The sequence below is a fragment of the Sander lucioperca genome, chromosome 19 (genome assembly GCF_008315115.2).
Source record: "Sander lucioperca isolate FBNREF2018 chromosome 19, SLUC_FBN_1.2, whole genome shotgun sequence".
In the NCBI taxonomy this organism is placed as follows: Eukaryota; Metazoa; Chordata; class Actinopteri; order Perciformes; family Percidae; genus Sander; species Sander lucioperca.
Genome location: NC_050191.1, coordinates 25,634,246 through 25,661,843, shown reverse-complemented (window position 1 = coordinate 25,661,843; position 27,598 = coordinate 25,634,246). Strand labels below are relative to the sequence as shown.

At 42.4% G+C, this 27,598-nt stretch overlaps 1 protein-coding gene and 1 long non-coding RNA gene across 2 annotated transcripts; one reads left to right on the top strand and one right to left on the bottom strand.

Annotated features, from left to right (window-relative positions):
• Positions 1–1,575: 1,575 nt before the first annotated feature.
• Positions 1,576–10,813, bottom strand: LOC116040310. Its single transcript, XR_004102638.1, has 3 exons — positions 10,732–10,813; positions 2,018–2,026; positions 1,576–1,587 (listed from the first exon to the last, which is right to left on the bottom strand). It is a non-coding gene; the product is annotated as an uncharacterized LOC116040310 (long non-coding RNA).
• A 727-nt stretch (positions 10,814–11,540) lies between these two features.
• Positions 11,541–26,792, top strand: LOC116040300. Its single transcript, XM_035995778.1, has 7 exons — positions 11,541–11,820; positions 24,666–25,112; positions 25,454–25,668; positions 25,780–25,841; positions 25,935–26,032; positions 26,110–26,228; positions 26,356–26,792. The coding sequence occupies exons 1-7, from the start codon at positions 11,628–11,630 to the stop codon at positions 26,662–26,664; spliced, it is 1,443 nt and encodes a 480-aa protein (XP_035851671.1). The 5' UTR covers positions 11,541–11,627; the 3' UTR covers positions 26,665–26,792.
• Positions 26,793–27,598: the final 806 nt, after the last annotated feature.

Below are 27,598 nucleotides of genomic sequence, written 5' to 3'. Positions count from 1 at the left end.
TGGTCCTGTCAGTGATGAGAAAGGATATGGGAAATGAGGGAATCCCAAAGGATCGAAGAGGGAGACACACACCGGGCAACAAACTGGACCTGCAGCCATTGTTGGATCACATTGAGTCCTTTCACCCTTCCGTCAGTCATTATCGGAGGGAACATGCTCCCCATCGCCGCTACCTCCCTAGTGACATTAGCATCAAACTGATGTATGCAGACTGGCTGGAAAAGGGCAACAAGTGCTCTTATGAAACGTATCGCTAAGCAGTGCGGCAAAAAAACATCAGCTTCACAAAGCTGGGAGAGGAGGAATGTGAGGAGTGCTTGCTGCATGAACAACATAAACATGCTTGTGATGACGATGTCATGGACTGCTTGCAATGTGAGCGCTGGCGCAAACATAAACATTCTGCTTTGCAGAGCAGACTTGCTTATCAGGCTGACACAGAGAAGGACTGGCAGGGAGACACATCAGTGAGGAGTGTGGACCTTCAAAAGGTTATAATGTTGCCACGCATGCCCGGAGTTAAAACTGCCATCTTCACCCGGCGTATAGTGGCATACCATGAGACCTTTGCCTCAGTGGGGAAGAAAGAGAGTAAAAAACACACCATCTCTGTGGTCTGGCATGAGGGCATGGCGGGCAGAAGTGCTCAAGAAATAGCATCGGCTTATGTGATGGCATTGGAGAAAGAGCGAGATGTCAGACACAGCATCTTCTGGGTTGTTTTGTGCATCCCAGAACAAGAACTGGTGTCTGTTGAGTACATTAGTCTGCACCATCAATGCTGACACCTCGGAAAGGGAGGATATCACATTGAAGTACTTTGAAAAGGGACACACCTTCATGAGTGCCGACAGTTTTCACCATGGCGTAGAGCTGGAGATGAAGAGGAGGCCTGGTGGTGCTGTCTATGACTACGAGGACTTCTTTAGTGTAGTGTCCACTTCCAACTCCGGAAAAGTGGAAGCATTACACATGAAAAATGCCAATGTACTGAATTGGAGGGATGGCCATTCCACCACGAAGGTCAAGACGGCCCACAGGTTGAGCGAAGTGGCTGAAATTCAGCTGCGACGTGGGTCGAGGAGTTTGTTTTACAAACTCGCCCACACAGATGAAAGCTTCATTGAATTGGACTTTCTCCAGAAGAAGTTCAGCATGAATCTACCCTCTCTCCTCAGGTCACATGACCGGGGATTGAAGAGGGCAAGAAAATTGAAATTGTTAAAAACCTGTGTCCTCTTATGCCTTCCAGCAGAATGGCCTTCTGGGTCTCGCTGCTTGTGAACATGGAGGATGAGGAATGAACAGTAGGTGGAAATCACGGGGGGTTAGGACCCACCCCATCTGCGGGTTGTCCCCCCCCTTAAAAAATGATTAAAAAACATGCTGTGTAATTGTAAATAATGTAATATATGTAAAACAATACAAACGTATCTTAAAAACCTAAAGACAAAAACCTTTGTCTTTACAAAAAACTATTATTTTTCCATGAATCCTCTATGTCAGAGTTGCCCAAATTCTTTCATATGAAGGGCCAAAATGTATAAATAAATGTCGATGTTGAAGAATACCGTAATTCTTGCCATTCTCCATAGATAAAATGTACATATGTAATTTAAATGGGTAGTTTACCAGCACTGTGCATTACATTGCTGTTAAACTCAGATTATGTACTTTTTAACTGCACAAAATGTACGTTTCATACGAAAACAAAGAGAGCAAACTTGGCCCGCGGGCCCCAAATTGGGCGGCCTTGCTCTATGTTAATGAATATAGCGTTACCTAGCTTGTTTGGTAGCTTGTTTAATAGCTTGTTGGAATTTTAGTTAGCTAACTTGCTAATTCCAACCAACATGCGTTCACTGGTAACAGAAAATGAGCCGGCTGGCTAGTTGGCTAGCTTTTTTGCTTGGGGTTTCAGTTCGCCGTTCGGCATCATACGTATAACTGATCACTTAATCCGATGTTTGAAGTGGATAAAAAAGCCATGTCAGCCTACTTACTGGAGTTCCACAACACATATCCTCTACAACTGTATAATTGTTTGCTGCATTGTTTGTGTCCCCTTTGAAAATTGCTTGATAAATGTTACGTTTATTGTTTCCCCCAACAGTTAGATGAGATTTACGCCCATGTCTCTGTCTTGGTCTAATGTTTAATTAATTATTACTCTATATCTAGCATTTAAATAAATATACCTTTGTATTCAATTATAATTAAATTATCTTTATTGAGAAAATGTGTCTTGTATTTATTCATTATGTACATACTGTACTGCAAAGTAACTTAAATGTCATAATGTTTAACTGTGTTAGTGTTGCCGCACTATCCTGATCATTATAGCACTAAATAGGAACAACCAAAGGTCTTCTATATAATTTAAAACTAATACCATGACTAGACCTTGGTTAGGCGTTCTTATAATGGATGCAAGTATGGTGAACAGCAAGCAAATATTGATTATATGTCAGTTACTGCCTTTTGCCTTTGCACGACTCCTTATTTTTGGCACATGATACAAAGGCAGAGTACAGTAACTGCCAAACAAGGGTCAAAGGTCAATTTTATGCTCAAGATTTTTTTACATACAAACATGTCTTCATTATAGCAACTAGTTGTCAAATTTTGGGAGTCCTACCTATAATACTTTTGTCTGGACAAAACAGAAACTTTAAAGTCAGAATCCTGGCTAGTTCCACATCATGTTATCAAACAAGCCAGTGGAAAACATCGACTGGTGTTCAACTGCTCTTTTCAACTGCATGGTCTCAACTTGAATCGTAGCCTTCTTCCTGGTCCAACTCTCGGTCCCTCTCTTCTTGGTGTGCTCCTCAGTTTCCGTGAGCATAGTGTGGCCATCAGTGGTGACATAAAATCTATGTTCCACCAAGTTCACCTACTCCCTGTGTTAGAATATATTTTGTGAAAGTGTTAAGAAAATGTTTTAGAGTTCATGGTGCTGACCTCAGTGCCTCTGTTTCCCTGGGTTATGAGAGGCCATCTAGTTTTACAGTGATTAGACATTATAAAGGGAGGGTGAGAAAGATCCTCTCTGATCGGGGGAGGGAACGAGGCAAAGAATGGTCAGCACTATGCAAGCGCGGGATTTGTGACACTGTATGGAAATGACCTGGCTCTCATGAAAACTCCTTAAAGTTTGCTGGAGATTAAAACACAGGTGTTCAAAATCCAACAATAGCGGCTTGCTTCTTCTGAGCTGAGAATCGGAAGTCAAGGTCATGTTTTTTATACAGTGTTACAAATTAGTCAGGAGCCGGCTGGAGCCAGAAGATCTGGACTGGATCCAAACTGATGAGGGCACCACCAGGGATGGGAAATGGATAAATAGACAGTATCTTAACTTAGCAGCATCTGATGCCAGGGGAAACTCTGTTGGTTCGTTAGGAGATAGAGACTCTACCTTTGTGTATCAGATCCATGTACATGTACTTGTATTCTGCAATATCTTTCACTAAACTTGTTATTAACTTTAACTGGACGAATCTTGGTCTTGATTTGATTCCTGAGTTTTATTTCTCTGATCTACCAGTAAACGAACACAAATAGTGACCAAAGAATTGGAGTCAGATTAAGTCTGGCCTTTTTAGGGCCAGACCGGTCAATAGGTCACATTTTAGCGTTAAAATCCTACACCTGCTGACCGGCCATTACTCAGGTTTCTCTGGTGAGCTATGGCTCAGGCAACTCATCCAAAGACCTTCGAGTGGCAAGTGTTACCTTTTGGCACAACTTGTAGTCCTTGTTGCACCATTTACACCATGCAGCGCCATGGGAAGGAGCACCCAGAGAGTGACCATGAAGTGTTGAACTCTGTGCTCAGAGCTTTCTATGTTGATAACTGCCTGAAAAGCTTCAACACATCAGCCACAGCCAAAGCCCTGCTGGACAAACTTCGTGCCACACTGTCCCAAGGGGGATTCGAAATCCGTCAGTGGGACCCAGGAACAAACTTTCGTGCTGGGGACAGAGAGCTGAGTAAATGCTTCCAGGCGATGGAACGGCGGGATGCTGTCAAAGTTGGCAGTCGGATTTAGACTAGACCAGTGTCACGTTTGATGGTGCTTCCTGAGCTGGCAGAAGAATGAATCTTTTTCCCAGGAGGAATTGATCCCAATTCCGGGGCGGCTATGAAAAGACTCCTGCCATTCCATTTCCTTTCCACTCCATTTCGCTCTTTCAAGGAAACTTTTGCCACCTGACACCTGACCACGCCCACCTCACCTGTTGCCTATAAATTGATTGGGAACCCTTTGGCTCGTTCTTTGCACTCCAATGCATCATGTGTGCGTCTTCATGGATTAACGTGAGTCAATTTATCATTTTGATTTGTTTTATGCCATAAGTTACTGTCAGTTTGCCAGACATGTGCCATAGACAATGTGGATAGATTGTTTGTTGTATTATTATCTTAAAGTCTGTGCATTTGTTTGTTTGAAGTATGTGTTAATTGACCACTTTTCACTAATTGTGTTGACAACCAAGATGGCGCCGCAGAATGGCGACACGGTGTGTTGGAGCGCTCTGTTTTGTTTTGTTTTGTGTTTTAATTCTGTTTCTTGCGATGGTACCCGTATCTCATTCACAAGTGAAGAGCTTGTGAACTTCAGGGCAACAACACCATCAGACTTATTTCCCACTTTTCTTCTCCCTTCACTGGAAATTTTGGACATTCTGGTCAAAGGTGCGCTCACCTTTGCTCACGCAGAGAAACGCCGGAGGAGAGGGAAACGGGCTGGTGCGTCTCCGCCAGCGAGGATCACGCACACCGTTACCTGGAATATTCCTCTCTAACGTCCGCTCTCTGCCCAACAAAGTGGAGGAATTACAACTGCTGTTGAGGGGAAACAGGGACTTTTCTTCATCTGCTGTTTTGTGCTTCACGGAGACGTGGCTCTGTGGATTAATACCGGACTCTGCGCTGCAGCTGGCAGGCTTCCAGCTTTTCAGAGCGGACAGAGACACGGCTCTCTCCGGCAAAACTAAAGGTGGAGGAATCTGTTTCTACATCAACAGCGGTTGGTGCAACGACGTGACAGTGATCCAGCAGTATTGTTCTCCTGACCTGGAGTATTTCACCATAAACTGTAAGCCTTTTTATTCACCCCGTGAGTTCCATTCATTCATTCTGGTCGGTGTTTACATCTCACCGCAGGCCAACGTGCAGGACGCGCAGCGCATGCTTGCCGACCAGATACTGTGTGTGGAGCGGACCAACCCGGACTCCCTAGTTATTGTCCTTGGTGACTTTAATAAAGGGAACCTCACTCATGAACTCCCTAAATATAGTCAACATATTAAATGCCCGACCAGAGAGGAGAACATTCTGGATCACTGTTACACCACAGTCAGGGATGCTTATCACGCCGTCCCCCGTGCTGCACTGGGGCACTCTGACCACGTCATGGTCCACCTGATCCCCGCCTACAGGCAGAAACTAAAGCTCTGCAAACCTGTAGCGAGGACATCAAGGAAGTGGACCAGTGTAGCTGTGGAGGATCTCCAGTCGTGTTTGGATTGTACTGACTGGGATGTGTTCAGGACTGCTACCCACAGTCTGGATGAGTACACAGAGGCTGTGACGTCATACATCAGCTTCTGTGAGGACTGCTGTGTTCCATCAAGCACCAGGGTGAGTTACAACAATGACAAACCCTGGTTCACAGCCAAACTCAGAAGGTTAAGGCTGGCTAAGGAAGAGGCGTTCAGGAGTGGGGACAAAGACAGATTTAAAGAGTCAAAGTACAAATTTAGCAAGGCAGTGAAGGAGGCTAAACATCGGTACTCTGAGAAGCTCCAACGCCAGTTCTCAGCTAATGACTCTGCGACTGTCTGGAAAGGACTTAGGCAGATCACCAACTTCAAGCCTAAAACCCCCCACTCCTTCAATGACCGACACCTAGCCAATGACCTGAACGAGTTCTACTGTCGATTTGAAAGACAAAAGGACAGTCCTGACACCATCCCCCACGACACCTCCCTACAGCTACAGCCACTGTGCATCACCTCCACCTCGCCCACCTCAGCAGGGTCCTGGGCCCCCCCCACCAATGCCCTCCTTAAAGGTCCCCTCCACCTCCACCCCCCCTCCCACCTCAGTGACGACTCTCTCCATTCACGAGAGGGACGTCAACAGACTGTTCAGGAGACAGAATCCCAGGAAAGCTGCTGGACCGGATGCTGTCTCCCCATCCAGCTTGAAGCACTGCGCTGATCAGCTGTCTCCAGTGTTCACAGACATTTTTAACACCTCACTGGAGACATGTCACGTGCCAGCCTGCTTCAAGACCTCAACCATAATCCCTGTCCCCAAGAAGCCAAGGACCACAGGACTTAATGACTTCAGACCCGTCGCCCTGACCTCTGTGGTTATGAAGTCCTTTGAGCGCCTTGTGCTTTCACACCTCAAAGACCTCACCGACCCCCTCCTGGACCCCCTGCAGTTTGCCTACAGAGCCAATAGGTCTGTAGACGATGCAGTCAACCTGGCCCTCCACTACATCCTCCGGCACCTGGACTCCGCAGGAACCTACGCCAGGATCCTGTTTGTGGACTTCAGCTCTGCCTTCAATACCATCATCCCGGCTCTGCTTCAGCAGAAACTCTCCCAGCTTGGTGTGCCTGACTCCACCTGCAGGTGGATCACTGACTTCCTGTCTGACAGGAAGCAGCATGTGAAGCTGGGGAAACACGTCTCCGACTCACAGACCATCAGCACCGGATCCCCCCAGGGCTGCGTTCTTTCTCCTCTGCTCTTCTCCCTGTACACCAACAGCTGCACCTCCAGTCACCAGTCCGTCAAGCTTCTGAAGTTTGCGGACGACACCTCCCTCATCGGACTCATCTCTGATGGAGACGAGTCCGCCTACAGGTGGGAGGCTGACCACCTGGTGACCTGGTGCAAGCAAAACAATCTAGAGCTCAACGCTCTAAAGACAGTGGAGATGGTTGTGGACTTCAGAAAGAACCCAGCCCCACCTGCCCCCATCACCCTCTGTGGCTCCACAATTGACACTGTGGAGTCTTTCCGCTTCCTGAACATCAGCTCCCTCGTCAAGAAAGCACAACAGAGGATGTACTTCCTGCGGCAGCTGAAGAAATTCAACCTGCCAAAGACAATGATGGTGCACTTTTACACAGCCATCATTGAGTCCATCCTCACATCCTCCATCACCATCTGGTACGCTGCTGCCACTGCCAAGGACAAGGGCAGGCTGCAGCGTGTCATTCGGTCAGCTGAGAAGGTGATTGGCTGCAATCTGCCGCCGCTCCAGGACCTATACGCCACCAGGACTCTGAAGCGTGCTGGAAAGATTGTGGCTGACCCCTCCCACCCCGGACACAAGCTCTTTGAGCCACTCCCCTCTGGCAGGAGGATGAGGTCCATTAGGACCAAAACCTCACGCCACATAAACAGTTTTTTCCCCTCCGCCACTAGCCTTCTAAACAAGGCCCGGAATCCATCCTGACTCTCTCCACACCCCACCTCTGGCTCCTCATGCCACTGTACCTACTCTGCTGTAGCGTCCCTTTTCACTACTGTTTAACTTATTTTACTATTTATTTAAATTTATTTTATCGTTATTAATACGTACTGTGTGTATATGTTTATACTTATATTGTTTATATCTTTTTATCCTTCTTATATTTGTATGTGTGACATGCTCCAACAACACCATGACAAATTCCTCGTATGTGCAACGTACTTGGCAATAAAGCCCTTTCTGATTCTGATGTCTTTGTTATCTCTTTCTGCACACAGACAATGCAATTAACCAAATTCAACTCAACCTGAATGATAAAATAAAAACACTGGTGTTGCATCAAACCCTGCCTTCTCCCTGCTTCATTCATTCATCACTCAATATCATCTGACGTCTTCTGACCGAGACTCTGTTCCCCAAATCCTCACTCCACCTGAACCATTCCCATCACCACCCTACAGTTCTACAATATGCTAAACTGCTCCTATGAATCTGGGTTTTTAATAATTACATCACCAGGAAAAAATACCTAAGAATGAGGTTCATAAGACTTGGACTGTACACATTACCAATCTGTATTGTTTTTAATTAAAAACGAAAAATGAATTGATCATTTAAAAAAAACCTTATACATATTAAATCTGTTGGCCATGTCTAAGTCTATAATGTTAATGTTTAATAATCAGTCCTTCTTGGTGTTTCAAATTTGCAAATTTTACAAATCCAATTCATTTTAAAACTAAGAAATCTGCTTGGAAAAACTGCACAGAAATGGGCTTTTGTCTCACGCTCTTTCAGAATGCAAACATTAATGGCAGTTCAGTGCCAATTAACATCGTTAAGCTACCACTACAAACAAAAGATACAAAAGACTGCTCTGAAGCATGGTGCTCGTAAGACACTAGCTAGCTAAAAGTATGCTAACTCAACAGTCAGTGAATTAGCTTAGGACAAGCTACAACTTAAATTTTAGTGTGTGAAAACAAATTATGCTGATACAGATAGTACATGTTGCAAATGAAACAAAGAGATACTCACCAAGACATGGCAAACTCCCATTTTGCCCGCTCTTCCTTTGTCTTGTAGAAGACGTGGTCAAGCAGCAAAACATGTCCGGGCAAGTTCAGTACTGAACTCGGCTTTTGAAAGATGCTCAGTAGAATGACAAGTAGCACTAACTCAATCATTTTCTATTAAGAAAAGGTAAAAGTGTTTATTCATAATCGATATATATTTAAGTTAAGACACTTTTATTTTCATTTTCATTTTGATCTACTTCTTTAAGTAAGTTATCAATTTACTAAAACATGTATATGTAACAAATTCAATTTTTTATGCTATTTTTTTCTTTTTCGTGACGGAGTTTTCCTCCACGAGTCTTGTAACATTGGCAAATGTAATATTTGGTAAATCCGTTAGCGAAGTTGTGTAGACTCTCTGATCCATTTTCTCCTGATGTGTTGATGCTTGACAGGAAGTCCGCTTCCACAACAATTACGTATTTCCGGTTATTGTGTGAAAGGTCTATTGGCTGTTGAAACAGGAGACGTCTCTTACGTTCTAAAACCAGTCTCTGGAGAATTGACCAGCTCACAGCTGTTAATGCACGTGTGGGGTGCCAATGATGTTCTTAATCGATTCAATTTCAATTCACAAGGTCCAGATTTGATTACAATCAGGTTAGGGAAATTTCAGTTCCAATACCAGTTTAGCTTGTATATAAAATAGATTTTCAGAGAACTTCTGCTGTAAATTATACAAGCAAGAAGCAACCCTCAGATATGTTTTATATTGCAACAGGTTCATGTTTACATTAAGAACTGAGCCCCCAAAAGTTTGTTTTAAAGCACTTTTTTACTTCTACGTCCATGGTGAAAATTCAAATACTAAAAGATCAATTTTTCTGGATTTTATTGATTACAGTTTTTCTCAGTCGCTTTGGTACATTTCTCGAATCATCCTTGACATTTGCAAAACAGTAAGTGCATTTCTCAAAACAATTCGTACAAATAGCAAAACCCCATGGATTACCTGCAAAAGCCAGTCTCTTGCTCAAAATCCTTAGTTCATCTCTCAAAAGTAAGTATCTGTGTCAATGAGCATGTCAGTGCCGTCAGAATGACAAGTCCTTGTGTCATTGTGTACGGATAAGACAGTCAAATTGCTTAGTCATGTTGTCAGTATAACAGTGTACTCTGGAGGGATGTTCTGATGTAAACTATGGCTAAAGTTTTGATGACAATCATTGTAAGTTGTAGGTTACACCTTAGTGTATGTGGGAGTTTGAGTGCAAGAGACTGGACAAGATTCACATTTACGCTTTTACTGTTTGTACTGTAATTTGTTGACAGACCATGTCATTGCGATACAGAATGGAAAAGACAACATAGGATATCTCCTTAGGGAAAACTGTACATGCAGTGCTGTATGAATTACAGTACAGTTTCCCTTCTCTCTGGCTGTTGACCCCATCCAATTCCTTGTCCTTCCACTGTCAGACATTGTAACATTGTGTTGTGATCCGGCTATATATATATATATATATATATATACACACATACTTGCCAGTTGATGGTTCATGAGATGCACCTTTGTTAGAGAAAGTCAAGATTCACCTGGGAGCAATTTACCAATTCAGGACAGATTTAGAAAAAAAAGTCTAATGGAAATGTATAGACATATGCTTGAATTGATTATAACAACTTGTTCAGCCATTTTGCATGTAAAGACTTATGCTATTAACTAATGCCTAAATGTTGTGGGGGGTGAGACTTTTCAATACAGACCCATTATAATACATTTTGATCAACATGACATAAGCAATTGATAATGTAGGAAACAGCAGATAATTGTACATAATCATTTACATGGATGTACCAAAGCATTTGCAACTTGTTCAAAGAAATGAGAAACTGCTTTTTTTATGTGCACAATTGACACAATGATGTGAAGATTGAACAGGTAGTTTTGAGAATTTCAATTCTGATCTGAGAAATGTACCAAAGGGACTGAGAAAAACTGTAATATCAGCTGTGGTTAGCCAGCATTAGCTAGTTCTATTAGCTGACTCAGCCCCGGGGTGCGAAGCACCAAACCTGGAACGAAAACCTCCTCCATTTTTGTTTGTGTATTCACGGAAGTCACTTATCACTACCACTAATATATTTAATTTAATGTTATGTATATTGTATTTCAACTTATGTACTATTTCAGAGATTCTCATTTTTACTATGATTTGTTTTCTACACATTTAATAATGTTGAAGCGAGCCTGAGTTTTGAACTGCCAACGACTACTTCTTTGTGTTTTTGTACACGTGACGCAAATCAAATGAAAAAATGAATAACTTGAGAGAGAATTTGTGTTTTGTATATTTGTGAGATAGATGGATAGATAGATAGATGGATAGATAGATAGATGGATAGATAGATATTATTATTACATTACATGTCATGCCATTTAGCTGACGCTTTTATCCAAAGCGACTTACAATTGCTATATATGTCAGAGGCCACACTGACATATGCAACTCTTGCTCAGGGACACATTGGTTGATGTATCACAATGGGAATTGAACCCAGATCTCCCACACCAAAGGCGTGTCATATCCACTGCGCCACCACCAATTTGTTCTTTCTTTTTGCTTTTGGTTCTTTGGTCAGTATATATATATATTTTTTTTTAAAGTGGTCTGATTTTATATGATGATAATCGGTCTAATATAAACATAAACATTAACTTCACCTTTAGACAAACAACAAAAACAGTTGACATCTTACATTTACACTCCCAAGATTAAACCTTCTGTCTTCTGTTTGACACTTTAAAAGAAAAAGGGAAACAAACTACCATCATCATTAATTTGATTCTTTGTTTTCTCAGAGCTCTGAAAATGCATTTAACTATTTGTCTTTCTTCAATCTGTGAGTATTTTAATCATATCTTCCTGTGTTTTTTTTTCATTTTAGCCTAAAACACTTCCGGACTTTTATTTTGAAGCTCAGCAACAAATCCGTCCCGGAAGCTGTAGTCTTCACTGCGGCTGACTTCACACTTTGAACAAGATGGCGTGTAGCAGAAAGGTGTGTTAGAAGAGTCTCTTTGTTGTGTTAAGAAAGAGTGAAAATGAGTAACGTCCAGATGCTGAGAGCGTTGGTGAAGCAGCGACTAACTGCGGCTGCTGAAGAGATATTTGGGCTGTTTGAAAGAACGATAGTAGAGTACGAGGAGGAACTTTGTCGTTCAAAAGAGGAGAACAAGCGACAACGGGAACTACTGGACTCTGTTTTCAACCCTCAGCTTCGGTTACACAGAGCAGGTTTGTTCATTAAACCTTCAGTTGATCTTTCTCTCCTTTTTGTGATCTGTTCTGTCAGCAACGACATGACGATAGGACGTATGTAAATAAGCATTTGTTCATAAGCTCTATTTGAATCTATGCTCTTTAAAATGCCGTCGCCAAAACCACCAGACTCCATGTAAATAATCAGTACTTTTATTATCGTAAAACACACTTCATTCAAAGTGGACAGAAACAAAACAAAGCTATCAAAAGCCCTCTTGGTTCATCTTTCCACTGTTCCAACAATCACCACTCTGGTTTGGTTGAAACAAACCCTTAATTCACACATTTACATGTGGAAATATGCTGGCTCTGTACACGCTAAAAGTACTGATTATTTACATGGAGTCTGGTGGGATGGTGATGGTGATTTCTGGGCTGTTTTCTAGATAAACAAAGGTTCTTACTGAATGGTTAATCTCATAGGTCTGTAAAGGTGATGGTTACATAGTAGTAATGTACACATTGGGGTGTTGGTAAGAACACACAGGATGCTCAGGCTGTATGGTTATTTGCTATTCACTGAGGCTTAAAGGTGTCTAGTTGAAGGAAATGTGAGTGTTTGTGGGTCTATAACAAGAACAAATACAAGATACAAAAAACATAATGAGAATTCAAGTAACCATATACTTAAGCGCGGGGCACAAAGTAACACTTTTTGGTTTTGGCTAAATATTTCTAAAACCATTCGAGTTTTACTGCTCATATTTTTATACAAGCAACATACATATCTCTGCTACAAATGTGCACCGAAAGTTTGTTTTGTAGGACCTACCGTTCTTGAACAGTTCCACCGAGAGTGGCGATAGGTGAAATGTTACAACCTGCCCCATATGCGGGGTTAGTTGTAACAGATAGAGGGTTAGTTGTAACACTTGTTAAAAAGTTGGATTTAATACAAATAATTCAATAGCATTGTGATATACACCTAATAAAACTCTATTAAACACTTCCTTACTAAACTCTGCATAATAAAGGGTTTTCACCGACGTCACGTTCTGGGCGGTAACCTGGATGCGCGGCCATATTGGAGGCACTCAGTGTAAACAACTGAATGGAGTAATGGAGTATCGTGCGCTTTGGATACTTTAAGTGAATGTAGCCATGTCTAAACAACAGAAAAGCTCATCAAAACGCGTCCAAGATGCAAAGGCATATAAGGAAGGACTTGGACCACAAGAAAAGACGCGATATTTCGAGAAATTACGGTTTACTGGCGGTGCAGATCCCTACAAGTCGGCTCCCTTTTCTTGGATCCATGGCGACCCGGTGATTCTTCCTTCAGTTGCATATCCCGATATAGTCAACTACCTGGTTTTCTCGCCGAGCCCATACACAGTGGAAGACCTTAAATCCTACACAAGTTTGGAGGCTTATAACCAGATGGTGTGTGGATGGGTGAGGGAGACGCAGTACCAACATCATTAACAACTGTTAAGGCCAAAGTAAGTAACGCAATAACGTCTTTAATCAACGTAACTTTAACTGTATGATATCATTGTGATGCTCAAGGTGTAGCCAAGTGACTCTCAATAGTTTTTTTTTTTCATTTCAAAGACCGAACAAGACAGATTGTTCCCTCGTAGATCTACATCCGTAGATTTTGGAAGTCGATAATATTCCAAATGTTTTTCTCGGTCTGACCTATTGGTACAACCTAAAACAATAATTAACCATTTTCCTTGATGGCGTTCGGGATCTACTTCAGTGCCTGTGCTTTGTTGTGATACCTCCAATATGGCGACTTCGGGTCTGATGACGCGTTGTAAAAACCCTCTATATAATAGTTTAATTTATGGATCTATTAAAACACATTGCCCTTGTGTGTGAATATATTTGTTAATTTGCACTCTGATTTGTAAAAAAAAAAAAGAACTTTAACAAACATGTTAAAATGTGTAAATATATTTTTTCTTTATTTTTTAATTCAGCAAGACATTTAAACCTTTATGTAGCATATAGGCTCCATGTATAAACTTTTAATTAAAATGGTTGCTGTCTACATACACTCATTCTGAAGATAACAAAGTTAAAGATATTTCTTTATAACATTAAACTCATTCTTTCATTAATAAGGTTTCTAGGAGGCCAATGTGTACCAGTTTCTTTAAAATATTTAAAACCTTATACATTCTTTCATTAAAAATGGTTTCCAGTAGACCAGTGTGTACTAATTTCTTTAAAACATTTAACCATTTTTAAAAAAAACTGTGTAGGCTACTCATCTTTTTAAAACATTTAAGAACTCAGTCATATGTGTGATTATTCCTCATCACACAAGTGACACACATAGTACTCATTCCCCTCCGTACATAGCTCATGGGACCACCCATCACAGAACACACACTTTACCCATTTTTCCCCTGGGGCAGAGGCGGCGAAATGTTCTCCACAGACAACACAATCGTCGTTAGAGATAGAGATACTTGCGGTCATCTGTTTTTTTACCCCCACTGCGGCTTCTTTTGGTATTGTTGGATGCTGTGTTTTTGCATAACTTAGCACGCTAATGCTACGCTGTACCTTGAGCTGATTTCTGTCATTCAAACAACTCTGAGTTGTAGTTTAAAACTTTTACAGCCATTTTAATAAAATGAATAAATGAAAAAAGGATACAGGCACGCAGAATTGAAGGCTCAGTTGGCAACGATTAGCTCTGATTAGCGGTTAGCTCCGGTTAGCAGTTAGCTCCGTTATAAAGATATGGAGTGGAGGAGCTGCAACTGAGAGGGGTAACAACCAGACTCTGATAAATGACGTTCGGGGAGCTTTCACAGCAGCGTGGCCGCGGTGTTGCAACAGTTTTATTAGTACAGTTAATCCCACGGCAAGAACACCAGCAACATGCTAACGCAACGATAGCCTCTCTGAACAAGTGCAACGTTCCGTCGGTGTCATGCACACGGCACGCAACTTCACGAGGGGGAGGGGCTGGAGGCAGCTCCTCTCTGTGCACTGTAAAAAAAAATACACGTGTGTGTGTATGTGTGTGTGTGTATATGTATGTATATATATATATATATATATATATATATATATATATATATATATATATATATATATATATATATATATATATATACACTATATTTTTACTTTACTGTCTAGTGTGTAATTGTTTGTTCATACTATAAAATGATTTATTGTTTGTCTTTGTTGAATAATACAGAAGACAAAGCTTATCTTATTAATATCATTTCTTATGAGGAATTCTCGCATCAATTTAAACTTGAAGGCAAACAACATTTTTGGAAATACTTGCAAATGAGGGACTGTGTAAAATCCTGAATTGGTAATTGTTCAGAAAGTTATATTTTGGAATATCTGAATGCGCCACAGGATCATTGCACGGCCTCACAATTTTATAGGCTAACAAATTATTCAGTAAGTGGTGAGTCCTCTAATGTGAAATTGTTATGGCAGAGAGACCTGAGAATAAGCTTTACACAGGAGAAATGGTTGGGTGTACTAGCAGACTGTGGAAAGTATGTAAGGGAAGCAAGAGGGAAGTTCACACAGTATAAGATCATGCATAGATATTATCATACCCCTGTGAGATTACATTGAATGAAATTGATGAATGATAATATGTGTTGGAAGTGTAAAACAAAGGTAGGAACTTTTCTTCACTGTGTATGGGAATGTGCATTAGTGAGTCAATTTTGGGTCAAAGTTGTGGACTTCCTGAGTAACTGGTCAGGTACAGTGATTCCCCTGACTCCTGCCATATGTTTACTAGGGGACAGATCACAAATACCGAATATATCCAAAATAACTTTCTCTGTCATTATGGTGGGCTTGGTCACAGCTTCTAGAGTTATTTTAAGACACTGGAAAACTACTGTATCTCCTAATCTGAAAGACTGGACTAATGCAATGGTGGAGACAGCATCTTCTGAGTCTATGCTTCACAAACTGTCGGCTAACAAGGAGGATGGGACGACCTCTTGGGATCTTTTTTGGACCTACACAAGGACTAATGAAAACTCAACCTAAGAAAGCAGAGACCAAATACAGCATAGCGTCTTCGTCCTCCTGTAGACAGGATTTCCCCCTTATATTTACTTTATTTTTCCTCTGTGACATGTCATATGCTTATGCCAAGATTCTGAAATGTATGACCAACCCTGTACTTATATACTCTGCTATTAAGAATTCAATAAAAATTTAAATAATAAAAAAAAAAATAATAATCGAATTGCAATCGCAATATTTGGGGAAAAAAAATCGCAATTAGATTATTTTCAAAAATCGTTCAGCCCTAGTGTGCAGTGTGGAGGAAAGGTAAGCAGGACTATACCCTGTTCTTTGCAAAACTGCAGGGCGGGTACGGATATATGGGAGGCGTGATTGTCCAATAACAGTAGCACTTTGGACTCAAGGGATGGTTTTGCATGGTTCGCAAAGTGACGAAGGTACTCCACAAACTCCTGTCTGCATCCACCCTGAGCCGTTTGCTACGCCAACCGAAGCAGGTGGTCCCCCGTGGATGAAGTGTGCATGAAACCTCTTACGGGGAAAAACAAAAAAGGGTGGGATTGAATTTCCCAAGGCATTTATGGCTACAGCAACAGTCACCAGCTTACCCCTCTCCCCTGATGTCAATGCCCCTATCTGCCACTGTCCTTTCGGGCCGATGATCCTCTCCGGTGCTTGGACTGTAGTTACTCCTGTTTCATCCATATTCCAAACCTCTCTTCCTGAGAAAGAATGGGGCTCATATACAGTCTGTAAGTTCTGAAAGAAATGCCCCACTGTGTGAATGTTAAAACTGATGGCCCTTGCTACACTGGTGGCCTGGGGTTTCCGGATTGAAAGAGACCTATTCCTTTTTAGGAAACTGGTAAACCAGTCCCTGCCTGCCATTTGTGACTTTTGCCACGATTCTGGGAACTTGCAGTTGAACTGAACTGCACATTGGAATGCAAGTTTCCTGACCTGAGAAACATGAAAATAATAAATAAAAAACCCCATTACATTTGTTTCACACAAACGGTCTTATGAATATGACTATTTATTTATTTATTTATTTATATAACTATTTATTTAAATCATTTAAACTAACTTTTTATAACTGGGAAATAATATGAACCTGAATTTAAGGTCAGAGCATTAGGCCTACCTCTCTTGGGCTCAGCCTGTAGCACATTCCTGACGCTTTAATTAAGTAGTCTCTCAACTTCTCCTCATCCTCTGTTGAAAAAACCTTCCTGTGGCTTGAATAACCCATGGTTGGCAATGGTGGGTTGCCACCATGCAGCTCCTGCATCCTTTTTTTTTGTTGTTGCTAACAAATCGTTGTAGGGTGACATGGCAGATGCCATAGGAACCCGCTGCACCCCTAACTGAACTTCCTCTCTCAACCTCGCTGGCTGCCAGACAGAGCACCTCCCTAGAAACCCCCCTAGCTGTGCTTCTCCTGCGATTTCTCATTCTGTGGACAAAAAAATGCAATACATAGTTGTTCACGCTGTACTTCAATACTTTCAAAATATTGGTTTGAAACAATAATACAAATAAAACTGAGTTAAAAATGGCTCCTTTTGTAGGTCTGGCTAGCACTTGCTAAGCGATGGTCACGTCTTTTAAAATGGTACGATGTTTTAGCCAAGAGGACGGTAATCAAGGCAATATAAAATTAGATACACTGACTTTCACAAACTCTTTAGAAATCGAAAAATACTTCTGACCAAAAAAAAATACTTACATGATGCTAAAACACAATTTCTTCTCTCTCTCGGAGACAGTGGGAGTCAACAGTATTCCAAGATGGCGGGAACACGTCTAATGGCAATGTCATTACATGCCCTGAAGCACATCCCGTTCTACCCTGTGTAACCATCTAAAAAACCTGTGTTACATTTAACCCCGCGTTACTTTGTGCCCCGTGCTCCCTAGTCAATTTATCATTATTTGGAAAGAAAATACACTGCTTTCTCCATTAAGTTGCAATAAAAATAGACATCCATGCCATTTACATAGGAGAATGTCAACATTGTCCAAATATAAGTCTTACTAGAACTAGAGAGGAACAGCTAAACTAGCATGATTCAAGAGGTTTATTGTCAAATGCACTGTAAAGACAACTTACACCATGCAACGAAAAGTTTGCTTTGCTAGTCTTCCTTACACAACGAATGAAATTAAGTTAAAACCAAACAATGAAAAAGTAATAAATAGTTTGAAAAAGAGATACAAAATGGAGCTAAGAATATGGATAAAGTGCACTGTGCCTAGACAGCTCTGTATGTGGTGTGAGTCCAGGAGTTTAGGAGGGGAGGATGCAGTGTGTGTGGGAGGATATTTCAGTGTTTAGGAGGGGAGGATGGAGTGTGTGTGTGTGGGGGGATATTGCAGTGTTCAGGAGTTTAGGAGGGGAGGATGCAGTGTGTGTGGGGGGATATTGCAGTGTTTAGGAAGGGAGGATGGAGTGTGTGTGTGTGGGGGGATATTGCAGTGTTCAGGAGGGGAGGATGGAGTGTGTGTGTGGGGGGATATTGCAGTGTTTAGGAAGGGAGGATGGAGTGTGTGTGGGGGGATATTGCAGTGTTCAAGAGTTTAGGAGGGGAGGATGCAGTGTGTGTGGGGGGATATTGCAGTGTTCAAGAGTTTAGGAGGGGAGGATGCAGTGTGTGTGGGGGGATATTGCAGTGTTTAGGAAGGGAGGATGGAGTGTGTGTGGGGGGATATTGCAGTGTTCAGGAGTTTAGGACGGGGGGTGTAGTGTGTGTGGGGGGATATTGCAGTGTTCAGGAGTCTGATGGCCTGCGGATAGAAGCTGGTTGTTGTCTTGTTGTTCGTGCTTTCATACTCCTGTAGCGCCTTCCTGAGGGCAGGAGAGTGAAGAGACTGTGTTGTGGGTGTGTGTTGTTTTTAATGATGTGGGTCCTCCTGATGACCCTGGTGATGTACTGTACATATCCTGAAGTGATGTGAAGGCTGCTCCACAGATGAGTTGTGCCGTTTTTATAACACGTTGGAGAGCCTTCCTGCCCCGAGCAGTGCTGTCTCCATACCACGCTGTGATGGAGCTGGTGATGACACTGTCCACGGTACATCTGTAGAAGTTGCTGAGGATTTTCGTTGACATGCTGAATTTCCTCAGTCTCTGTTGGGCTTTCTTAAGGAGCTGGTGGCTGTTGTGCGACCAGGTGAGATCCTTGCTGATGCGTGTTCCGAGGAATTTAAAGGTTTTCACTCTCTCTACCTCTGTCCCCCCAATGTATAGTGGTGTGTGCTGCACCTTCCTCCATCTCCTAGTATCGATCATCATCTTCCTGGTCTTTTATGCATTTAAGGAGAGATTATTTTTCTGACACCAGTTTTGCTACCTGCCTTCTGTATGCAGTCTCCTCACCACCAGTGATCAGCCCAATGATTAATGTCATCCGCAAACTTTAAAATGCTGGTGTCAGTCTGGGAGGCTACACAGTCATAGGTGAAGAGGGTGTGCAGCAGCGGACTCGGCACACTAGTGCTCACAGTTCTGATGTCAGATGTCTGTTGTCCAACTCTGACTGACTGAGGTCTGTTTGTAAGAAAGTTCAGCACCCAGTTACAGAGGGAGGGTGTCAGTCCCAGGGTGAGGAGCTTTTGGGAGAGCCTGTATAGTATGACTGTGTTAAATGCCGAACTGTAGTCAACAAATAGCATTCTCACATATTTTTTTGTTTTTGTAGTCTTCAGCACTGCCTGAGACAAATGCAGTGGAGCGTGCATGTAGCATGGACCGCACTTCACAGTTAATCCAGGGTGTGTCATTGGAATAGGTGTGTCTTGTAGGTATAATGTTCTTGTGCTAATATAGCCAGTGACAGCTGCAGCATACTCTATGTATACAGTAGATTCCCCTTTTACAGCAGTGGTTTTAAACACACCGCAGTTACGTGATCTGATCTGATCTGGATGGAATATGTGTCTAGCAGGAGAGCCGAGTCTGGCGTGGTGTTTCGGTGTTTCCTTTAGGATTTTCTTTTAGCAGTGGGGGCAGGTCTGTCTGAACAGCAACCCCCTTAAAGCTTAAAGCATTTTGGTGTTAAAGAGCACTTATCCATGCAAAGTATTTATGAACAGGCTTCTTTGCGACAAGCAAATAGAATTGTTAGCGACACGTCTCACGTTCTGTACGCAGAATATGATCTGCTGCCATCCGATCCAGTAGGAGGTTTAGAGTTCCTCGCTGCAGACTTAACCGTTTCAAAAACTCATTTATCCCAGTGTCTATTAAGCTCCCAAATAGCTGCAAGTGAAAGGCAGAACAGGCCTGAATGACGATGGAGATTTGTAATTGTTGTACTTGTGATCTCTCTTTTTTAATTTACTTTATTTATTTATTTTGAGTAATGTTTAACTAATGCATTGCATTACACCATGTTGGGTTTTATACACCATCAGGACTATCGTACGGTCTGTTGTATGGTATTGTACAGTATCTGTCGTTTGTACATGCCGTCTGAGTTTGTTTTTACTATGGCTACAGCATCGATTAACTGCCCAAGACAAATTTCCCACGACAGGAAAATAAAGTTAATCTTGAATTAAAGCCATGGGTATCTGTTTCGCAGTGCCAGCTCCATCCCAGTGTTGACTCATGTGTCTTTGCTTTGTCATGTGACAGCCAAAGCATTTTCTGAGCATTTGGCTGGTAGTAGATGGCTAATGACTTCTGTCCTGTTGCTAGCCCATGGACGGACCTCAAATCCTCTTGATGCAAGAAGCTGCTGTAGCTTGTTGACCAACTGCTGGGCCTTTTCAACTGAGGGAACACTCTGTAAGCAGATGTCCACGTAGAAGCACAGTTTGATTGAGAATCTTACGTCTTCTCTAGGTTCACTGTGCAGGAAAACACGGTGGTGAAGGGCAAACGGGGCACAACATGGACAGCAAGTAGTCCCAAAGGGAAGTATCTGCCACTCATAGATTTCAGGGGGCTCATCTGTTTTCATATTGCGCCAAAGAAACCTCAGGAGGGGTTTGTCTTCAGGTAGGATGCACGCCTGATGAAACATGGCCTTTCTGTCGCCATCTGCTATTTCACACACGTTTTCCGTTTGAACGCATTGTCATCAATATTAACAAGGTTTAAAATGACCCATTTTTCAAATTGGATATCTTTTCAAAATCGGAAATCAAATGAACGAAAAAGTACACGGGCTGTACAAAAGGCCGTCAAAGGAGAGGTCGCAGTTCGGACGATGACTACCCGGGTGTGTGTGTGTGTGTGTGTGTGTGTGTGTGTGTGTGTGTGTGTCCTCGAGATCTGACTACACACAAACACACGTAGCAGAGCTACCCACACCCATGTTTGTACTGTTGCTTAATTAAATAAAACATCAAAAGAGAGAAGTTGTCTCCGTCCGTGTTTTAAACAGACACACCTGGGGCGAAGTTGGAAACCAGAATCAGCTTTAAATAGCCTACAGTCCTAATCTAGTCCTCACTAACACGGGCCCAATTATAGTAACTACATGAAAACTTCACTGTTGTTGCATGAAATGTGGTTTGTGTTTAGCCTACATCATCAGTTTCTATCATGTGAAATAAGAGGATAAGCCAGCCTGGTGGCCAAGCTGCAGACAGATGCTCCTCAACAGTGAGCTCCCCAGCAGTCAGCGCCCCCTGCTGGTCAATAGGTGCCTCTGCACCCCTTTTGTTTCAGACCCTCCCACCAGCCTTTGGGCCACGCCTCCTCATTTACATTGACATGTGTCAAGTCCAAATGAAAAGCCAATGTTAAATGTAAATTCAAAAGCCAAATATTAAATCCAAATGAAAATCCAATGTTAAATTGAAATTCAAAAGCCAAATATTAAATCCAAATTAAAAGCCAATGTTAAATTGAAATTCAAAAGCCAAATATTAAATCCAAATTAAAAGCCAATGTTAAATTTAAATTGAAAAGCCAAATATTAAATCCAAATGGAAAAGCCAAATGGAAAATTTAAAAAAAAAATAATATTTTTAATTTGATCAATGGAAAATTTTAAAAAATAATAATATTTTTAATTTGATCTCGCTTCATTTTCTCTTTGGACTTTCAATTTGAATTATGAATAAATATTTCCTCCATAGAAGAGGGACGTTACGTTCCTCACTTCAAAACGGAACAAAAGTAGGATTGTGTAGTGACTTTACCCTGCTGTTGAACTCCCTTCCTCCTCATCAAGGACTCCAACATGTTAACGTTTTAGGTGCTGAATCATCACCGTGGTGCGCCCGTGCCATGCCGTGTTGCTTTTGCTTATCTTGCAATTAACACGTTTTTGATTTATTTAGTGTGAAATGCTCCCACACCTTGGATGACTTAGGTCAGACTGATTTCTCTGCCTCCGCCGTGTGTTTCAGAACAACGTTAAGGGTCTCTCCGGTCTCTCTCCGTATTTCCTCTACCCCCGCTCTGCTCTTTTTTCTTTTCTTTCACTCCGCGCTGCTCCGCACGGCTCTCAACTCAATTGCTTTTATCTCTGCGACTGAGTGGCGTGTCGCGCGACACAATGAATCGATAATGAAATTCGTTGCCAACTTTTTTAATAATCAAATTTTATCGATTAGTTGTTGCAGCCCTACTGCAAACCTTCCCAACTTTTTTTTTGCAACTCAACTGACAAGGGACTGAGGGATGTAAAGAGACATTATTGAGACAGTAATTGAAGTGTCCCTCCCAGCCGTGTTCTGATGGCTGCTGGCCCTAAGCTGCACATGCTGTGTGAAAGGAAGAGTTAATACCTGTGGGTGTGGGCTCTGCAGGCTGAGATAAGCAATAGTCTCCGGTCCCGCCGGTCTGGGGATTGAACCACGTGGTGTGGGATTGAACCGTCGACCTCCCGGTCCCAAGCTCGCTCCTCTAACCTCTAGGCCACCACTGCCTAGTTAGGTGGTCCTCTTATAGATTTGTCACATATTGTGCTGTGTGCAGATAACTATGAGTTGTAATAACTTGCCTGTGGCCGAAAAAACTAATTTCATAGTGGCTAAGCTAGGGAGGATGTTGTTACTGCCGCTTTGGACGTGTTGATTCTAGGCCTGTCACGATAGTCAATAAATCAATTAATCACACGCTAAAAAAAAATGAGCTCGGTAATTTTTCCGGCCGCGATCATTTCTATTTGCATGCTTGTTTGTTTTCCTTCTCTCTCTCTCTCTCTCTGGAGGACCACTCTCGGTTCCTTAGCGTAACAAGGAGTGAACCCTCTTGTCAGTCGCATGGTCTTTGTTTAGGCGGGACTCCTGGCGGAGAGAGAGAGACAGAAAACGCTAGTTGTTGGAGCGGGGTTTCCCGCAGCAGTAGTTAAGGCGCCGTCAAAAAAAATGTATGAGCGATATCTGCCGTGTTACTCGGTGTCCCGTTTTCTCCCTTTCATTCCAAACCACACAGTTGACAACCTGCAGGTGGAGACAGGCTCGGACATCCACGCCGCTGTGGACTTGTCAGTCTGGCAAGCAGTTTCAGGAAAGTGGCTGCATGTGTCCGACAATGCACAGAACATTAACGGTAAAAGCCTACAGCTGTCCGCGGACACGGAGTGCGGAAAGTGTGTCAGAGTTGCGCCTGTGTGTGTGTGTGTGTCTCGACCCTCCCCTGCGAAGCTCCGACCTGCAGAGGAGCAGAAGAAAGTTGCTGCTCCTTCGCCAAAATGAAGACTGAAAAACAGAACTATTTTGGTACAAACATTTACTCGCCATGTGGCAGATAGCCACATAGATATATAATTTATTAATGATATATTATTATTTAAATTTTATATTTAGTGTTTAATAAATAATTGTTAAATGTAGTACAGAGTGTGTAGTCTATCGCACAAACACTCGAGGGATGCTGCAAACATTTGACAGCCAGTACGACTTGCCTGGGAGAACATACGTGTCACAAACGGCAATTCCACAACTGTACAACACGACATACTGAAGGAGAGTTAGTGTTAAATATTGTTTAGAAATAAAAGTATATTGATCTTTGAAAAAGTGTACCTGCATTATTACGCCATTATCATTATATTAGATGAAAATGGTCTCAGAACGACAATATTATCGTTTATCGCAATCATTTTTCGACAATTTATCGTCCAGCAAAATTTGTTATCGTGACAGGCCTAGTTGATTCTGGTAAGGCCCCACTGTATGTGAAACTAGGCTTCATCCTGAGATCCAGGGAAAACTTCACTTCTGGCTCGAAGGATCAATTATTTAATAGGTATTCACTTAGGACTGCATAAGTGATGGTTACATATAGGGATGTACTGCTTGGGGAAAGCAATGACACTGATTGCCCCATTAAGTTGCAATAAAAACAGACATCCATGTCATTTACATAGCATAATGTCAACATTGTCCAAATACTACAGTCTTACTATAACTAGAAAGGTACAGCTAAACTAGAATTAGCATGAGGAAGCCATATGGTGATTAGATTAGCTCTGCATCAACAAAGTCTCACCAAAACACAGTGAAAGACTCAAATGTCCAGATCAGACAGAAATGATTGGTTTTACTCACAGTTCATCAGAGACACGCACAACTTAAACCATTTGAATGCAGTAAAGTCCACTTCACACTCTGTTATTCTGACGTGTCTCTTGTTATGCCTCTTAATTACCGACTGCGCCACTTTGTGCTCAACAGCACAGTTGCATTATTTCACCACAAGAAGGCCCTAATATGTCAGCCAACAGCCTTTCCAACAGTTTTCCAGGCCTGAAAAGGAAGACTAGTAATGTAGATGTAACCTAAGTAACTGACTGAACAACCAGTAAGTCTTTATAAAAATCACAATGCAGGTGATAAGATACAGTTCCACAACATTTCTCTGTATGTGTTTCCTGCAGATGTTGAGCAGCTGTTGGTGGTTAAAGAAGAGGTTCCCCCTGAGCAGCAGGAGGGTAGCTCCAGTGTGGACCAGGAGGAGCCAGAGCCCCCCCCACACATTAAAGAGGAACTGTGGAGCAGTCAGGAGAGAGAGCAGCTTCAAGGGCTGGAGGAGGCTGATATCACCAAGTTCCCATTCACTCTTGTCCATGTGAAGAGTGAAGATGATGAAGAGAAAGCTCAGTCCTCACAGCTTCATCAAAGACACACTCAACACATGAAAACAGAAGCTGATAGAGAGGACTGTGGAGGACCAGAACCACCCAGGAACTCACATCCACCATTACAACCAGAGACTGAAGACCAGACTGGAGACTCTTCTGAACATGAGACTGATGACAGTGCTGATTGGAAGGAGACCAGAGAACCTCAGTCAGCTTCAAACTCTCTGAAACATGATTCAAGATGTAAGAAAACATTCAGCTGCTCTGAGTGTGGGAAAGCTTTCTCTGATAGTGGAAACCTCAAGAAACACTGCATGAGAAGTGGGATTTTCGTCAGTAAGGGGCACTGTAGATCTCGCGAGTTATTCCATATAACAATGACCTCGCATGTGATTGGAGGAGCCTGACGAGCCTTCTAGCCCTCGTCCAATCACGTGCGAGGTCATGGGCATGACTCATACAGCAGTACTTGCAAGACGAGCATATAAACAGACATGTTTTTATTCCTGTACTCAGACCTTTTCCTCCATTTCTTGTGTTTTTGCTGTTTCGTGATCTACAATGGCTGGGCGGCCCCCTTTCAGCCAGTCCGCAGACCAGCGAGAAGAAACTGCTGAATGCTATCAGCGGGCTGTCTCGTCAGCTTACTCTGCTTGCTGCCGATGTGAATGAGCAGTTCACCGCAGTAAACTCCAGGTTGCTGTCCATAGAGGATAGGTTGGATACTTTGGAGTCGAAAAACTGTGTGGAAGAGACTAACTCTAAGAAGAGAAGACGGGTGCACAATCCTAAGATTGCGGTAAGAATATGTTCGGTGACTGCTAGCTAAGCTAAAAGTAGCCTAAAAGCAAAGCTTTTTCTTTCTTTTCTTTTTTATAAAAGTGTGTTTTTTTGGTCTTGCAATTTACAGGAAGCAGTACGCCGTCTTCACAACTCAGAGACAAATTGTAGGCGCTACGACCCGGCGCAAGGGTAAGATTTAAAGAATATGCTTTCATTCTGCTGTATAAGGAAATAGATATGTTAATAGATACCGATCTTAACCGTACATTTTTGTTTTCACAGACTAAGCTCGCCTCATAACGAGGCCGTGACCTCCTATTTGGTTGGCGTTATGTCTGCAAGTCCAGATTTACATGATGCTGATAATGACGCCTTTGTGTGTAAGTAACTGTTTTCTCCTTCCTTGTTTAATTTTACTGTGACTTAAGTTTTTTTCTCTCATTTAATTGTTTTCCAGCTGCCTGTAAGACATATTACGAGACAGTACGCAGGAGCTTCAGGTTCAAACAACCAGATCTTGCATCGCAGGTGGAAGCTGTGAAGAGTTCAGCTCGGAGTCGATCGAGAAGAAAGAGGGTAAGACTTATTAGATTAGATCCGTTTTCGGTCAGTGTGACTATTATTCAGGTGCATTAATAGATGGGTTGTGTCCATACGCAGTGCATTGCGCAGTACGGATTGTCTTTATTGATTGTTTTTACAGCTGCTGGAAGCGAGACAGAGTGTGCTAGCTGAGGATGAGGTGGACCTTTGGAAGTGCGCCACCGTAGACCTGATGTCTGATGAGGAAGACGGCATCGTTGACGGGGTGTCTGGATGGATTGTGCGACCTCCGTCCTTTCGCAGCCAGGAGCTCACCAAGCTCTGTGCCACGCTACAGTCGAGATTAGAGGCGATTCCGAAGTACAGGGCAACTCACCACAGACGTCTGCAAATTGGACCGAATTCAGACAGAATGCCACCAGTTACCTACAGCTCCGAGGCGGCAAACGGACACTTCACGGTGCTGTAGGATTTTGGGCTTCTCGTGAGCTTCCCATTTGTTGTGTGGGCAGATCTCCTACGCTTTGTACATAGTTGTGTGTTTGCCTTTGTGCTAATAAAGCTCTTTCTTTGAATAAACGGCACGTTCCTAGCAAATTTTCCTTTCCTCAATAAATTCATTCATGTCCTTGATGGTAATAATAGTGCAGTCCATAGGACTAGAACAATGACATGAATATACAACATAATAGCATATCATATGAATATAAATATATATATATATTTTGACCCAGGGTGACCAATAGTGACAGATCTGCCAACCAATCACGAGTGATTTTTCTCATTTAAAAGTAGTGGTTTCATCCAATACTGAGTGAGGAAATTCAAGCCAGGCCAGGCATTCTCTGGCCAGGAGAGGTTTCGCTGCTATTCATATGCAAATTAGAGCCAGACGAACGTGACATTCCCAGGCTGTAAATTGTCGTTAATTGCCGAAAATTAGGGAGATTTTCGGGCACTTACGGGGACGAAAATTCCACTTTTCATGCAGTGAAACACATTAGAACTCACACAGGTGAAAAACCTTTCAGCTGATTAGTTTGTAAGAAAACGTTTTTAATGTCTAGAAATTTACGGTTACACATGAGAATCCACACAGGAGAGAAGCCTTTTAGCTGCTCTGAGTGTGGTAAAGCTTTCACTGATCGTGGAACCCTGAAGAAACACATGACTCACACAGGAGAAAAACCTTTCAGCTGCTCAGTCTGTAAGAAATCTTTTACACGGAGAGGAAGTTTACGGTCACACATGGCAGTCCACATAGGAGAGAAAAGATTCAGCTGCAGTGTTTGTAACAAAAGATTTGCCCAGCATTCTGATGTCAAAACACATAAATGCGCTGGTCCGATGGAGACAGAAGCTGATGGAGCAAAAATGTATGTAAATATATGTATCAGCATCTA

Coding starts and splice junctions, on each gene's coding strand:
- LOC116040300 (XM_035995778.1), top strand. CDS start 11,628: ATGAGTAACGTCCAGATGCTGAGAGCGTTGGTGAAGCAGCGACTAACT. Junction 11,821..24,665: donor GCTTCGGTTACACAGAGCAG/GTTTGTTCATTA, acceptor TGTTTCCTGCAG/ATGTTGAGCAGCTGTTGGTG. Junction 26,229..26,355: donor GTCGATCGAGAAGAAAGAGG/GTAAGACTTATT, acceptor TTGTTTTTACAG/CTGCTGGAAGCGAGACAGAG.